The following is a 14851-nucleotide window of genomic DNA, read 5'->3' as shown; positions in this document are numbered from 1 at the left end:
TGATCATTCCTCACATTGTTTGCTTTTTTGGCCTGAGCTGAGGATGTCGAGGTGATATCCACAATGACTCCAAGGTCCTGTTCCTGGGTGTAGTGACTTCCAATACAGAACCTATAACTGGGATTCCTTTTCCCCTATCTGCTTCACTTTTTCACTTGTCCACATCAGATTTCATCTGCCGTTCAGTTGCCCAATCCCCCAGTCCCACAAGGTCCCTCTGCCGGCCCTCACAATCCCACTGCTGTTCTAAGAAATTTGAATAACTTTGAGTCCTTTGCAAATCTGATCACTCCCCCCCCCCCCCCCCCCCCACTTGTCGCTCCCTGTCCCACCTCCTTTGTCTTCCCTTCTGGAAATCCAAATACCAGGCGGTGCCACCATCCCGCGGCTGGATTTAGGGCCAAGGAGCCTGGCGCATGATTCCTGGAGGGCCCTCGCCACAATGACCTTACCTAAAGCAAGGTGGACGGAGAGAGAGAGAGAGAGAGAGAGACAGGAGGACGAAAAGCCCCGGGGCAGTTGCAAATAAAGGCTCGTGGGACCAGCTTACAGCTCTGGCTCCAACTGAGCTAGAAGCCGAAAGGAACAGAAATAAATTACGAACCCCCACCCCCCCCTTCCAAAAAAAAATAAAAAATCCTCCAAAATGAAAAAAACCTCAAACATTCCTGCATTTTACCCCCATAAAAGCTTTTGACCAAAACAAGTCAGAAGTTACAATTGAAGGATTTTATTAATATTTCTCAGAGCTTTTTTTTTTTTTTTTTCAAAGGATAAAGCAGAAAGTTCAAAGGTCCCCCCATGTGCTTGAGAAGAAGTGCACTTGTGGGGGTCCTGAGAGAGAAACCCCTCCCCCCTCAGTTCCTAACAACTTCTAGAAAGAAATGGATGCCTCCCTCAAAGCACCTTATATACAGTGAGCCATAAATAGAAACATGGTGGCATTTACATATTTCACGCTTTCAAAAAATAGTTTTAAATATTCAAGATAAAGTGTTGTTTTTTTTTAAACCACAATACAGCGGGCCAGGTTTGCTTAACCGTTTTTCCCATGGGCACCTCGTGGGCAAGAGAAACATTTAGTGCATCCAGCCCTCTAAAGTTTGCTTAAGCCCTTGACCCCGGTTTGTTCAAATGGGGCACTCTTGATGGAAAAGCTGCAGTTAAACAATCAAAACAATAAAATATAAAATAACTTAAATCATTCCTGAAATTGTGTTTCGCTTAAATATTAAAATAAAGAGAGAACCAGGCTAGCAGGGAATCTTCTGGGCGGGCGGCGGTGGTTTTGTTTGTTTTTTTATGGAGATGCCAAGCCGAGGCTGTCCCAGGATGGATTCCTGTGTCGGCCGGGACTTCCGCATCTGCTTTATTCTACTCTGCTGCCATGAACTTCCAAACAACACACGCTGTTTTGTGGCAAGGAAAAAGACTTTAACATTGATTTTTACTTTCCTCCTCCAGCCTGGAAATCTTTTAAAGCAAAGCTCCTAAAACAGTGATCCTCAGTCTGGTCCTTGGAAGTACCTGGCCAGTCTGTTTTTCGGGATGTCCACAATGAATATGCATGGGATATATTTGCATACGTAATCTCCGTTGTATGCAAATATTCATATCTACTGTGGATATCCTAAAAACCAGATTGGTCAGGGCTGACTATGCTTTGGATCGAGGGCTACTGGATGACTGTGGCCTATAGGGATAGATTTTTAAAGAGCCAGAGAGCAGCAAAGTTAACTGTTGAAGCTTAACTGGTTAACTCTGGCTATTCATCCTCAGCTAAGCAGCTCAAATTCTGGCTGCACTTTGGGGGACACATTTAGCTAGCTAGCACTGAATTCCATGCTAACCAGCTAAATTTGAAAACCCCGCCCCGGGCGTGCCCTGACCCAGTCCCTTTCTCGTCTGCACCACAATTTTGTGGAGACAGATTTTTAGCTAGATACAGGGGTGGATGCTTAACCAATTTGGTTTATGCAGTTAGAAGCCAATACCAAGCCCATAGCATTTGATGTTTTCATAAGAGTATTCAGTTGCAACATGGCATGTTCCAGCCTTTGCTGCTTCTCCCCCCGCTTGGAGTGCTGCCTTCTAGTGCTACGCGGTTCCAGAGCTCTTCCAGAATGGACCTTTTCCCAGTTTCTCTGTGGTTAGCGAATCTGAAACAGTTCTCTGGTCTGTGTTTAGGTATCCTGGGGCTCCTTAAGCGCTGGCCAGGTGTCTGACGAGAGGAAGCTGAGAAGTAAATCAGCCACAGGCATCAAAGACGACCCAGGGCTGTGAGATTCAACATAACCTGGCGTTGGTACCATTACGTGCAGCCTTTGAAAGTCTTGGTGCTCCTGAGTGGAAAGGAAGAGCCTTTTTTTTTTTGGGGGGGGGGGGGGTGTCCCATCCTGGCAATCAGAACATGGTAGATGGGTCATTCCTGTCTTTGCCCCCTTGGTTGCTGCTCTGCAAGTCAGTACACTGCCCCCGTGCTAGAAGGGGGATGATGCATGGTACTCGGGGGCTGCAGGAGAGGTCCTGCTAAGTTGGGGTGAGGGTACCAGGGGTTGTAGTCCTCTAGATAGCTGGGGGAGGAGGTGTGGGAGAGCTGCTGCTGGGTCCTGCTGGAAGGGTTACTGTGGGTGCTGCTGTCCCAGACGGCAGGGGAAGGCGGGGAATTGCAGGCCATGGAATCGCTGTTGTTAGGGCTGTGCTCTAAGGGAACCTCGCCGTTCTTGTACAGCTTCTTGAACTTGGATCTTCGGTTCTGGAACCAAATCTTTACCTGGAGAGAGAGAGAGGAAGGAAGAGAGATGGGGTCAGAGGAAGCCAAGGTCAATTGAAGACTCTTCTCCGCCGATGCTGTCTCAAGTTTTGTGGCCTGCATTGAGTCTAAGGCTGGGTAATGCGTACACCCGGCAGCGCGTACGCAAAGTGAGAAACGTGCCCCGTGGTAAGAGCAAATAAAACATGTTCTTACGTAAAATGTACTTCCAGTAGCACCAGCTTAAGACTACATGTTCTTACGTAAAATGTACTTCCAGTAGCACCAGCTTAAGACTACATGTTCTTACGTAAAATGTACTTCCAGTAGCACCAGCTTAAGTAAGTCAAACATTGTGTGAGGAGCTTGGTAAATGTAGAGTTTGAAAACCTGTACAATACTTATTTTTTATGACCACAGAGTACACTCCGTTTTTCTCACTAGCAGCAAAGTAACTAACTACTTTTGGGAATGCAGCTAGTCAAGGCTAGTAAGGTAGTTAGCTAACCGTTTACTTCCTGCAAGGCTTACTCGTGGAAACGAGGCCAGGCTTTAGCCCGGCTGCAGACATCTTAAATGATCCACAAATGCAACAGAGGAGCAACCCAAACAAGCCGGTTCATGGGCTGGTTCAAGATTTTAAAAGCTGCCTTTATAAAGTCAAGGGGGAATTTGGAAACATTTTTACAGGGCCCGCAAGCAGATTTTGGAAGGGAGGCCCTCCAAAGCCGCACTCTCTCTCCTTCCCTTTGCTTCACAGCTGCTTCATACAACGGGTACCTATAGGTGTGGGGGAGGGGGGGGGGGATGGGCGGAAGGACAATTTTCAGCCCCCAATATTACCCAGGTAGCTGCTTAATTCCCCAGGTCCTTTCCAATTTTGCTTTCAGACAAAACGAAATCCATTTTTCCTTATGATAGCAAGTTCAAAATTTGCAAGTGTTGAAAATTGTTATTTTTGTCTAAAAGTGCACAAAAGCTAGATAGAATTGACAATAGTTACAGTATAGGACGTGGAGGTATTTGCACAACGTGGACTCCTTACAGTTCCAAGGGTCTGTAAAGCTAAGCAGGAGAGGGACGCATCGGCAGAGTGGATGGGCCAACAGGTCTCTATCGTCTGTCATGTTTTACATTTCTGAGGGGAGAGGTTTGAAAACCTTCTGGCCAGAAGATGTTCATCTACTTGCATCAGTGAGAGAGAGAGAGAGAGAGAGTGTGTGTGTGTGTGTATCCAGGTCTTTGAGATTGGCCCGTGCTTTCCTAATAATTTGTATTTCTCTTACAATACAGTGCCCTACACACTCTTCCTGTGGCTGAAGGAATAAGACCCAGGCCTAGCAGCTGCAATAGGAGAGCTTTGTCCATTTACTCCCTCTCATTTTCCCACTCCCCCACTACTTTAAAAAAAAAAAAAAAAATCTAAAGGAAAAAAAACCCAATATTTTGGGATGCTAAACATGGGTCGTCAGATTGCATTTCAAGATGAGATGCACTATTTGGTGAGATGTGCGTGTTTACTGCATGAGTAAGAATGAGCTGAAAGCCTGGAAAGTGAATGAGCCTGCATTAAAAGTGAACGGCTGCATGACAATGTAAGAGGCATCTGTTTCACAGAAACAGAGACTGTGTCAGCAGATAAGGCCCCGGCTGGTCTGCTGAGTTTTATTTCTGGCCCAGTGCCATAGACACCAGTTCGTCTCTGTCATGGGTGTGTGTCTCAGGGGAAGGGGTGCAGATTGCGCACATGTGTTAGGGGTGCGCGAGCCTGCGGTAGGAAGACGAGGTCTGGAGTAGCTCGGGAGGGGGGGGGGGGGGGGTAGAGCAAGGTTGATGAAAGGAAGAGAAAAATGAGTGAGGAGGGCGAAACCAAAAGCAGAGCTCGAGTGTTGAACGAAAGCTGCGAAGGTCACGAGAGGGAGCAAGCGAACGAGAAGACAAACTGATGGGTGAATATAAGGTGTGGAGGGCACTGGGAACAGCTTTAGGAGGGAAAGACGGGTAAGCAGTGTGGAGCTTGCATGCACGGCGAGGAGAAGAGAATACTAAAGGGTTTCCCAGTGAGTGGCCAGCAGAAACTGGCAGACCGGGATTTCTAAAACAAATGAAAGGGAGGGAGGACATGAATAAGGATGTTAGAGAGAGGAAGAGGGCAAAAAAGAAAAGGCTAATGCTTCAAGAAGCAAAAGAGAGAGGTCAAGTAACAATCTGAGAAGCATCAAGAAAGGAAAATGCATGACTCAGCCCAGTAAAGCTCCTTTGGAAATGACTCTGTCCGTGTGACGGGGCCAGAGTTATTCCTGCCCGAGCCAAAAGAGAGATTCATCCCAGATTACCTGCTGGAGCAAGACAAATGCCATGTCTAAAATTGGGTGAATCACGCAAGCAGCCAGCGGGGGAGGGGGGGGGTGTGGAGCATCTGTGCTGACCATTCATCAGACCAAGTCTCTCTATATTTTTCTGAAGTGTACTGCAAATAACTCAGATTTTCTCCCGAATACCTTTTAGCAGGGGCAGTTTTCAAGGAAAATGTAAACGTAACATGCTATCATAGCAATTTTCAAAATACCTTTGAAAAATGCTACAATATATGCTCTTGAATTGTCAATAGGTGCATTTAACACAGTCAGATGGGCTTTTGAAAACTGCTACGGTAGTATGTTACGTCTACATTCACATTTTCCTTTGAAAATTACCCTGAAGATGTTTGCCAAAAACTATGTCCCAGTATTCATCCCCTTAAGGCAAACCAGAGCTTGGGTAAACTGAGCCCAGAGTTTCCTGGGCAGAATAGCCATCAGCGACATGACTTAATTGCTTTAAGAAAACAATTAACGTGGGCCTCTGGTTTACAAAACTCCTAGGCTGTTTAAATAGCCAAATATATGGAGATATTCAGCCTGCAAAAAGGATAGAGGAACCTGCGAGCATTAAGCTCTCAACGGTTTCCCTCACGTTATCAAAAAGATTTTCAGTCTGGATCGGGGAGATATTCAGAGGCTTGTTCCTTTGCATGTTTATTTAAAAAAATGTATAATCCGCAGCAGTCCAGTGGTCAGAGTGGGGGTACAATATTCATAAAAAGCGAAACATAATAAACAAAAGAGCTCCCTCTGAACTAGTCGGCCTAAACCTTTACACAATTCTCAGGTTTCACAGAAACCTAAGAAAATCATTCCATTATGACGGTTGTTTAGGCACGTAAAAATGGCTTTTAAAACTCGCCCCTTCTCAAGTGCGCGCAAAAGCACACGAGCTATTTCGCAACGCCGCGGGGGGAAAAGCAGGCAGGGAAGAAAAGGGAATGCGATTTTCGTTTGAACTCCCCGCGCGTACCCCTCTGGTGCGCACTTTTTACCTGCAGGTACCGCTCTTCCCGCGGCGTCTGGGCCGGGGGATTTTCTGAGCACGGTTTGGTAACGGCCTGCATGGATTTGAGGTCACTTACTGGCACACTTTAAAACAATTTCTGATTGTCCATCCCCCCTCCCCCCCCCAATCTGCCTGCACACGTTCACACCTGCTAACGTGTGCGCGTGATTTTTGAATTGTTCTTAGGAAAAATGCACCCCTTGCTTTTAAAGATGCAGAAGTGTTCGCATAAGTGCAAAGCCGCCCCCATCAGTGCCTCCAGGAAAGCCCTCTGCTCATTGTGGGTTCACGTGTGCACACCCAGGCCCTTCACATGTGTTTCTGCTACAGGTGGCAGGCAGGTGGTATCTAGGGATGTCAATTGTTTAGGCCGAATTAGGCAATTTCAACGAACATTTCTGGAAAATTTGTTTCGGTTTTCGGGTCCCCCGAATTACAAAGGCCCGAATCGCGGGAAATACAACATTTCCTGTGGCGGGCCTAAAACGAAGCCTGAACCAAAATGTTCGGGCTTTGCACATCTCTAGTGGTTTCTGTAAAAGGCTGTTTTTTTGCATGGCTTTGAAACTTTCCCCCATTAAGGGAGCCTCTAAGGAGTTTTCCTTTGAAAATGGACTAGCAAGCAGCCTGAAGAGTCTGAAATTTGTCCCCCCCCACCATCTCACAGGGACTCAGATCTACAATCTTTGATTTTAAAGGTAATTTACAGATCCAGCTCGATCTCATTTGAAGTGACGTGACTTGGTGTGAAACCAGCACTTCCAGGCAGGCACATCTGGCCTGTGCAATACTTCTCATTGCAAGTGATAATCTCATTTGGGGAAAGCCGAGCAATGAGAAATCACAATATCGAGCGAGAACAGCACAGCAACTGCACTGTATCCCAGGGAGCAAAGTACTCGTTGATACAAAGAATAGAAATACCCAACAGAATGCAAAAGTAATCAGTCATTAAAGGCCATTTTTTCAGACAGGATCCCTATCTGCAATCAGATGGCTGTTCTTAGAGGGGAGGCCTTGCCTGACCGTTGCTTATTTTCCTACCTTGGAAGAAAGAATGGATACACCCAGGCTGACCCTGCCAACTCCAGCTGTTAGAGACCACCTAAGACATCTAAGCAGTTTTTCTGAGCATTCGGCAAACCCTGTTAAATCCCTTACAATGTATTCCCATTGGCTGGGGTAGAGTTCAAATACTGAATAAAGTGTCAGAGTTCTGACAAAGAAAATGAGCATTAAGGGGATAATTTTGTAATGTCGCACATGAAAATGTCAGCAGATACCCACATTAAGTTACACCAATTTTCTGAACAGGCTTACGTGCGTAATTCCGCTTTGAAAAAATGATCCCACCCATACAAGTCGCATCTGATAAATCATTTGCACAGATTTTGCATGAGAACTTACCTGCAGGCTTTTTAAAACCCAAAAGAATGTACACGGAGCCCACACCATCTCCCCAAACCCTGTCCCGAGAACACCTCTGCTCAGTCCGGGTAAATGTACCCGCGGCCACGACTCGTGGATGGAAGTTTACCCGCAGTTTGGACTGGCGATTTTATAAAAGGCCCTTTCTGTATGTAGAAGCTGTTATACCCTAGAGATGTGATTCGGCCGAACCTTTTGGTTCCATCTTCGTTATCGGCCCACCATGGGAAATTTCGTTTTCCCGCGATTCGGGATTTTTTTTTCAGCTGCCCCAAATTTTGGGGTTAGTGCGCGCTAACGAGGATTCAGCGTGCACTAACCCCGAAAAACGAATTTTCCTGAAATTTTGGGAAAATCCGCTTCATTTTTCGGGGTGGCCGAACCAGGACAAATTAGGCAATTTAGTCAAAATTGCTAATTCGTTCTGGACAAATGCACAGCCCTAGCAGTCCCTTTGAAAATTGCCCTCTAAATGTATGCTCCTAAAGCTCAGACAGCACCTGGCGTCTAACAATATTAACAATAATCTGAAAGCTAAAAAAACCTAACCCTGCTCTTGCCAGCTATTGATAATGCCGTGATTAATTTTCAAACTGATGATGGTAATAATTTCACCTGGCATATTGCTTCCTACTTTAAAATCTTTTAAGCAAGGAACAGGGTGGTTACACAAGAATGATTTATTAACCAGGCTCAGGAGAAGACCCTGATGCTCCAAGTCCGTGGACAGTGTTCTAGGTTAGCAGCTGTGTTTTAATCTGATGAAATAATTCAGTGCGTGATATTTCAGTTCCAAAAATATTTTCCTTGTGCCAAGATTCTGCTCAGCCCAGAAAGCCGTTTTGTTGGGCTCAGCCTTTGGGAATCTCCGACGTAATGGTGCCCTCCCTCTCTACCTCCCTGGCTCTGAAATACTGGTCAGGCTTGTTTGGGCTGTCGGAGAGCAAAACTGGTTTCAGGCCCAGGAGACGAAAGGCTGGTCAGGGCACAGCGTCTGCTGCACCGCGCAAGCACAAGCCCCTTAGGGAATGACACCGGTTCCAGGAGACCCCCAATGAGAGACCTTGCCCAGTAGGAAAAGCTGGCACCCTGGGGGTTACTCCCAGATTTTGGTCTTTCCTGCCCCGATCAGGAGTTACCCTCTATGTTGCCATAACATGAGATAACGTTTGGGTGTTTCCAGGTGATGCAAGTTATTTACCTGGGTTTGGGTGAGCCCCAGCTGCGCCGCGAGCTCTGCCCTCTCCGGCAGTGCCAGGTACTGTGCTTTCTGAAACCTCCTCTGCAGAGCTGTCAGCTGGTAACTGGAGTAGATGGTGCGGGGTTTTCGGATTTTCTTGGGTTTCCCATTTACCATCCTCACCTCAGGCTCTGGCTCTTCCTTCACTGAAACTTCAAAAGAAAGGCAGCACTGAGCATACGCTAGAGAGCAGGAAGCCTCCTGCGGAGTAAGAACATTTATACCAAAAGAATACAATCATATTGGGAGGAAAAAAAGCAAACAAACAATTGTTTCCTTCCCTCAGAGACACAAGCAGCGTAGGTACGGGTTGAGATGCTCATCATAGGAAAACCACAAACTCCCGTTAAAAACAGCCAGGAGCTCGGTCCCTTTGCTGTGGGAGCTGAGAATGGAGCAGAAACATTTTAAATGCAATGCAGGAGTGAGGAGGAATTATGATGACCAAATAAAGTGCCTGTCTCCTGCAACCTTCAAGTGGTTGCCCAACACAGATTTGTAACCGTGTGGTGTTCACTTTTGGTCTCTCCCTCTGGCCCACTTTCTTCTATCCTTCCTTTTTCCTGCAGTCTCTGAGGGCCAAAGCAGGGTTTCCTTTGTCTATGCCTCTCTATCCCAGGAGGTATGCAGGGTTTTCATTGAGTGTCTCTCTCTCTGAAGGAGAAAGCAGGGCTGTCTGGCCTTCCACCTCCCTCCCTCTGTTCCTTGGAGGGGGTAAGCAGGGTTTCCTCACTCTGGCTTTTTCTTTCTGTCTCTCTAATGGGCCAATACAGTAAAAATCGTGGGAGAGCGGGCGAGTGCCCGCTCTCCCAGCGCGCGCACAGGCCACTCTTCTGTGCGCGCGATTCAGTAACTTAATTTATTTAAATTAGGGCCCATGGTAAAAAGAGGCGCTAGGGACACTAGCGCGTCCCTAGCGCCTCTTTTTTGACAGGAGCGGTGGCTGTCAGCGGGTTTGACAGCCGACGCTCAATTTTGCCGGTGTCGGTTCTCGAGCCCGCTGCCAGCCACGGGTTTGGAAACCGGACGCCGGCAAAATTGAGCGTCCGGTTTTCAACCCGCGGGCCAATTTAACTTTTTTTTTTTTTTAAACTTTTTTTTAACTTTCGGGACCTCCAACTTAATATCGACATTATATTAAGTCGAAGAGTGCACAGAAAAGCAGTTTTTACTGCTTTTCTGTGCACTTTCCCGGTGCCGAGAGAAATCAATGCCTACCTTTGGGTAGGCGCTAATTTCTGAAAGTAAAATGTGCGGCTTGGCTGCACATTTTACTTACTGTATCGCGAGGAAATACCTAATAGGGCCATCAACATGCATTTGCATGTTGCGGGCGCTATTAGTTTCGGGGGGGTTGGACACGCGTTTTCGATGCGCTATTACCCCTTACTGAATAAGGGGTAAAGCTAGTGTGTCAAAAACGCGCATCCAAATGCGGGTTAACAGTGCACTCCACCTGAGTTACGGGCCGATACAGTAAACCACACGAGAGAGCAGGAGAGCGCCCGCTCTCCTGGCGCACGCACAGGCCACTCTCCTGTGCGCGCGATTCTGTAAGTTAATTTATTTAAATTAGGGCCCGCGGTAAAAAGAGGCGCTAGGGACACTAGCACGTCCCTAGCGCCTCTTTTTTGACAGGAGTGGTGGCTGTCAGCGGGTTTGACAGCTGACGCTCAATTTTGCCAGCGTTGGTTCTCAAACCCACTGACAACCACGGGTTCGGAAATCGGACGCCAGCAAAATTGAGCGTCCGGTTTTCAACTCGCGAGCCGCAGGCCCATTTTAAATGTTTTTATTTTTTTTAATTTTAACTTTTTTTAACTTTTGGGGCCTCCGACTTAATATCGCCATGATATTAAGTCGGAGGGTGCACAGAAAAGCAGTTTTTACTGCTTTTCTGTGCACTTTCCCGGTGCCGAGAGAAATCAATGCCTACCTTTGGGTAGGCGCTAATTTCCTAAAGTAAAATGTGCGGCTTGGCTGCACATTTTACTTACTGTATTGCGCGGGAATGACTAATAGGGCACGTCCAATGACTGTATTGCGCGTCCAAATGCCGGTTACTGAATTGGCCTGTTAGTAGGGTGGCTAAGGATGTGCTAAATGTTTTTCACAACAAAAATGAACTGAGAAAATGTTGCCTTGCTTCTTGCCATTACAGAGGCTGCAGGAAAAAAATCTCTGCTTCTGCCAACTTTTCCACCGCAGAATTTAAAGGCGAACGTATCGGATGAAATGGAAGGGCAAGGACAAAATCTGCCACGGAGGGTTTGCTGACCCTGTGTGACTGGCACGGGGAAGGTTTGTGAAGCCATTGCTGGCCCGGCAGATTCTGCCATTTCCCACTGTTTGTGAGATCTCGTCTGTGGAAGCTGAGCAGGAATAACTTCTGGGATGTTGTAGGTCCCTCTGCAGATGCAGCCACAAAAGGAAATAGTTTATTCTTCATTCCTCATTAAGTGTGACCTTACTTAAATCTATTAAACACCAGGCTCATGCCAAGAGTCCAGTTTGCAGAATTGGGCTGCTTAATTTGTATCTATTAGGTCTATAGAGAAAAAAAGAAGGTGCTCAGATAAGGTTAAACTCAAGCGACGCTGAAGTCCACCTGCTTTGAGTTGGACTCTGCAAGTTGGTACGTCCCTGTGGGAAGACCCTTGTATGCATGAAGGTCCCCAAGGAAGGTGGAAGAGGCCAAGATGGGAGCCCGAGGTCCATTTCAGCCCGTGGGCTTGGGCAAAACAACTCTGCCACTCTGGGGGACAATTTTTTTGCTACTCCGCCTGGTGGCGAGATAAGCCACTACCTATGTACCCCCTGCAACTTTAGAACATTTCCAAAGAGAATTCACTAAAATGTGTGTGTGGTTAAAAAAAAAATAGGAGGTGCAAATTCAGCCACCGTCCGGATAGAAAAGTTAGCAGGGTAAACTTATCTGGCCTAACTGTGGAGGTATTTTCAGTTGTGCAGCTGCGTTATTGAATTTAGGCAGCTATTTTAGAGTTAGCCGGCTAACTTAATCCGGGAAACTTTGGCCTGACCAGATTTAGCAAGCTAGATTAGCTGGCTAGCTTTCAATATCGCAGTTAGCCCGATAATTCAGCTCCTCCCAGTTATGGCCCCCGGAACGCCCCCTCACTTCGTGCCCGATTCACTGAGGGGTTTCCCCCGTAGACAGAAAATGGGAGAAAAGCCTTAATGAACCTGGCCCTTAGCCAGCTAAATTGTAGCCGGCTAGAATTGAGCTGAGTAAGGGCCCAAATGTTCATGTAGCCAGAGTTTTATACGGCTAAATGCTTTGGAATATGGACCTTTACAGGTCCACCATGAACCTGCTACGTATGAAACTGGAATTACATGGGTGGGGGGAACTACGTGCATATAATGGAAAATCCAATATAGGTATGTAGTTCTTCCCCCCTGACCCAAATGCCCCCAGGAGCGCCTCTCATTATGTGAATAAATATATCTGTGTGCTGTGAAATAGGTGCCTCCGTTTTACCTGCTATGTGGAGGTGCACCGAGTTTGTCGGGTCTGCATGTGCACCCCCCCCCCCCCCCAAAACTCCATGGGTAAAGCCCTGCTGAGTCTTCTGAAAACTACCCTCAGCGGGGGCCGTTTTTAAACTGCCCGCATCGCTGCCAGGTCCAGGGCTACTTTACAGCCGTGGACTCAAAGGAAGAGTGTGTGCAAACAGATTTATTTGTACCTGCCTGTCTGTCAGAACCTCCGTAGAAAATCATGTGCGAGGATTTAGAGAGGGAAGGTCTGTGCATTGCTTTCCTCCCGTGAGCTAATATGCCCCGGGAAGAAATCCTTTCTATGGGGGTAAAGGTTATGCCTTATTTGAGCTGCCTAGAGAGAGGGCAATATTTAGATCTGCCCTTTTACCTGGGTAAAATTGTCCTCCCTGTGTGTGTGTCCCTAATTGTGCACCATTGCTCGCGTGCAAGGTTGCCCCCTCTTACTGCATCTGTATCCTCCGCATGCCTTGCGCTAGTTCAAAGCTGCTGCACAAGAAACCCAAACTAATTGGCCTTGTGTGGGCTGGTTGGCTGCTCATTTCCACCTTGGCCTGGGAACGTTTTTTTTTTTTTTTTTGCACAAACGCTCAGTTTGCCAAACGGGCAAAGTTTCATTCACTTTACGTGCAAGATACACCCAGGTTTTCAAGCCTTTGCTCGTTTTTGGGGGGTGGAGGGGGGGGGGGGTGTCAGAGGAGAGAGGGAGCAGGTTGCCCAGTACTTGAATCTGTCCCTAGATGATGATCTCAACACACGGTCAGTTCATCTGCTGAAAGCCATTAAGAATGGATCTGTCAAACTCTGCTGAAGTCACATGGCATTTAAGATGGACAGCATGGTTGTACGTCCCTGTCCCCGGGTGCGGGAGCCTCTTTGAGGGCAATTTTCAAAGGCATTTGCACAGGTGAAGCCGCGCTCTCCGCACGGAAATGGGCTTCTTTGGAAATTGCCTTCCCTCCCTGTGTGCAAACGTACGCGCGTAGAGCGAGAGCACGCGTACCTTCACGCACGTTCCTGGGTGCAGAGTCGGGGAGGGGTTGGCGCTTACAGGTGTACCTGCGCGGTTATGCACATGCGTACATGTGTACGCACGCAGTTTTGCCTGGAAAAAGTACTCGCACAAACAGCCGGCGCAAGTCTGCGCGGACTTTTTCTGATCCAATTAATCAAAGGGAACGTTTTCCGTTTGAAAATTGATAAAGTCGGCAGGTAAAAAGGTTCCCTCTGATTTTTACCCTTCTGCACACAGTTTGAAAGTTGCCCTCTCTGAGAATAATTTGTGGTCATGTTTAAGCCGCATATTTCTCATTTGGGTATGTCCAGACCTCATGACCGAGAAATCTATCCATTTGATATCCAAGTTAAAGTTCTGTGCTCTTTTTTTTTTCTGAATTGAGGCTCATGGTGAGAACAAGAAAATAAAAAAAAAAATCTTTCTAGACCCGGTGCTGGCTGCTGAAAGCAGTTTGCCCTTCGGTTACTGTAAACCCAGCGAGAAGAAACAAGCCCATCGCCAGGAATGTATGGCGACCACAGCAGCTTCCAAACCCCCCCGCATGATGCCGCGTCCCTTCTGAAACTCTCAGCAAAACCCCTCCAAAAGGGGGTCTTGTTGCCAGGCGCAAAGTCAGGATAAAGTATCACAAAACGGGCAAGTTCATTTCTGAATATGCATTCAGCCTGTAGGCTAGCTCCTAATTTCATTTCCTAGCCTTTTTAATCTTTACTTACGTTTCCCCAAACTGCATTGCAGTTGAAACTGATTTCAATAGCTGTTGTTTCCTTTCAGTTTTTTAAAATCATGTGAATGTCCCCTCCTAGGGTGGCCTGTGCTTCTTACCTGCTTCTTGTGCCGGAAGGTGCTGTTCCCTGAAATGTCCGTATGGCCTGTAATTGCTGTTGTAGGGATACTCTGGCTTGGGGGAGTAGGTCCCAGGCCCTCCTATTCCGTTCAGGTTGAACTGGTGGTAGGCGTAGTGGTTGATGGGTTGAGAGTAGGGCTGACTTTGGTAGTAGTCATGCTGGCTATGAGTCGCCGGTGCGCTGTAGTAGCCCAAATCGGTTACCGAGGACTCTGGAAGAGTCGGGGATTCCTTGGACGCCGGGTGGCAGCTCAGGGAGCTGGAAATGTCCGTCAGGATGGTGGGAGTCTTCTTGTCGAAGGACCCGCTCATGGTAAACATAGGGAGAGGGCACCCAAAGATTCTCTGTCGCTGTGAGAATCAAGCACACATTCCTGCTTTTTTCTTCCGCCTTCCCTGTGCGACAGCCCTTTAACTGTGGCTCCAAGCAAAATGTAAGGAGGCAGGAGAAGCCAACCTAGTTAAACCCCTAATTATGGTGCAGGGAAGGGTGGATGCTGAATTCCGGTTGGCTCTAGAAATATTGGCCAGAAGGCAAAACAAAGGTTGTTGTTTTTTTTTTTTTTTTTCAACCCACTCTCTTTTTAAGGATCAGTCTCCTCTCTGCTGGAAAAAAAAAGGAAGAAATGTCAAGTGAATCTCAGAGAAGGACTTTTCATAGTTTCGTATGTT

General features: G+C 47.1%; 1 protein-coding gene across 1 annotated transcript; it reads right to left on the bottom strand.

Moving 5' to 3' along the window:
- Window positions 1–2377: 2377 nt before the first annotated feature.
- Window positions 2378–14637, bottom strand: DLX3 (distal-less homeobox 3). The gene is made up of 3 exons (XM_029573641.1): window positions 14158–14637; window positions 8754–8944; window positions 2378–2773 (listed from the first exon to the last, which is right to left on the bottom strand). The coding sequence occupies exons 1-3, from the start codon at window positions 14498–14500 to the stop codon at window positions 2462–2464; spliced, it is 846 nt and encodes a 281-aa protein (XP_029429501.1). The 5' UTR covers window positions 14501–14637; the 3' UTR covers window positions 2378–2461.
- Between the last annotated feature and the right edge of the window lie 214 nt (window positions 14638–14851).

Source organism: Rhinatrema bivittatum, chromosome 12 (assembly GCF_901001135.1).
Source record: "Rhinatrema bivittatum chromosome 12, aRhiBiv1.1, whole genome shotgun sequence".
NCBI lineage: Eukaryota > Metazoa > Chordata > Amphibia > Gymnophiona > Rhinatrematidae > Rhinatrema > Rhinatrema bivittatum.
This window is presented reverse-complemented; position numbering and strand designations above follow the sequence as displayed.

Coding starts and splice junctions, on each gene's coding strand:
- DLX3 (XM_029573641.1), bottom strand. CDS start 14,500: ATGTTTACCATGAGCGGGTCCTTCGACAAGAAGACTCCCACCATCCTG. Junction 8,945..14,157: donor CCTTCCGGCACAAGAAGCAG/GTAAGAAGCACA, acceptor TTTCTTTTGAAG/TTTCAGTGAAGGAAGAGCCA. Junction 2,774..8,753: donor TGGGGCTCACCCAAACCCAG/GTAAATAACTTG, acceptor CTCTCTCTCCAG/GTAAAGATTTGGTTCCAGAA.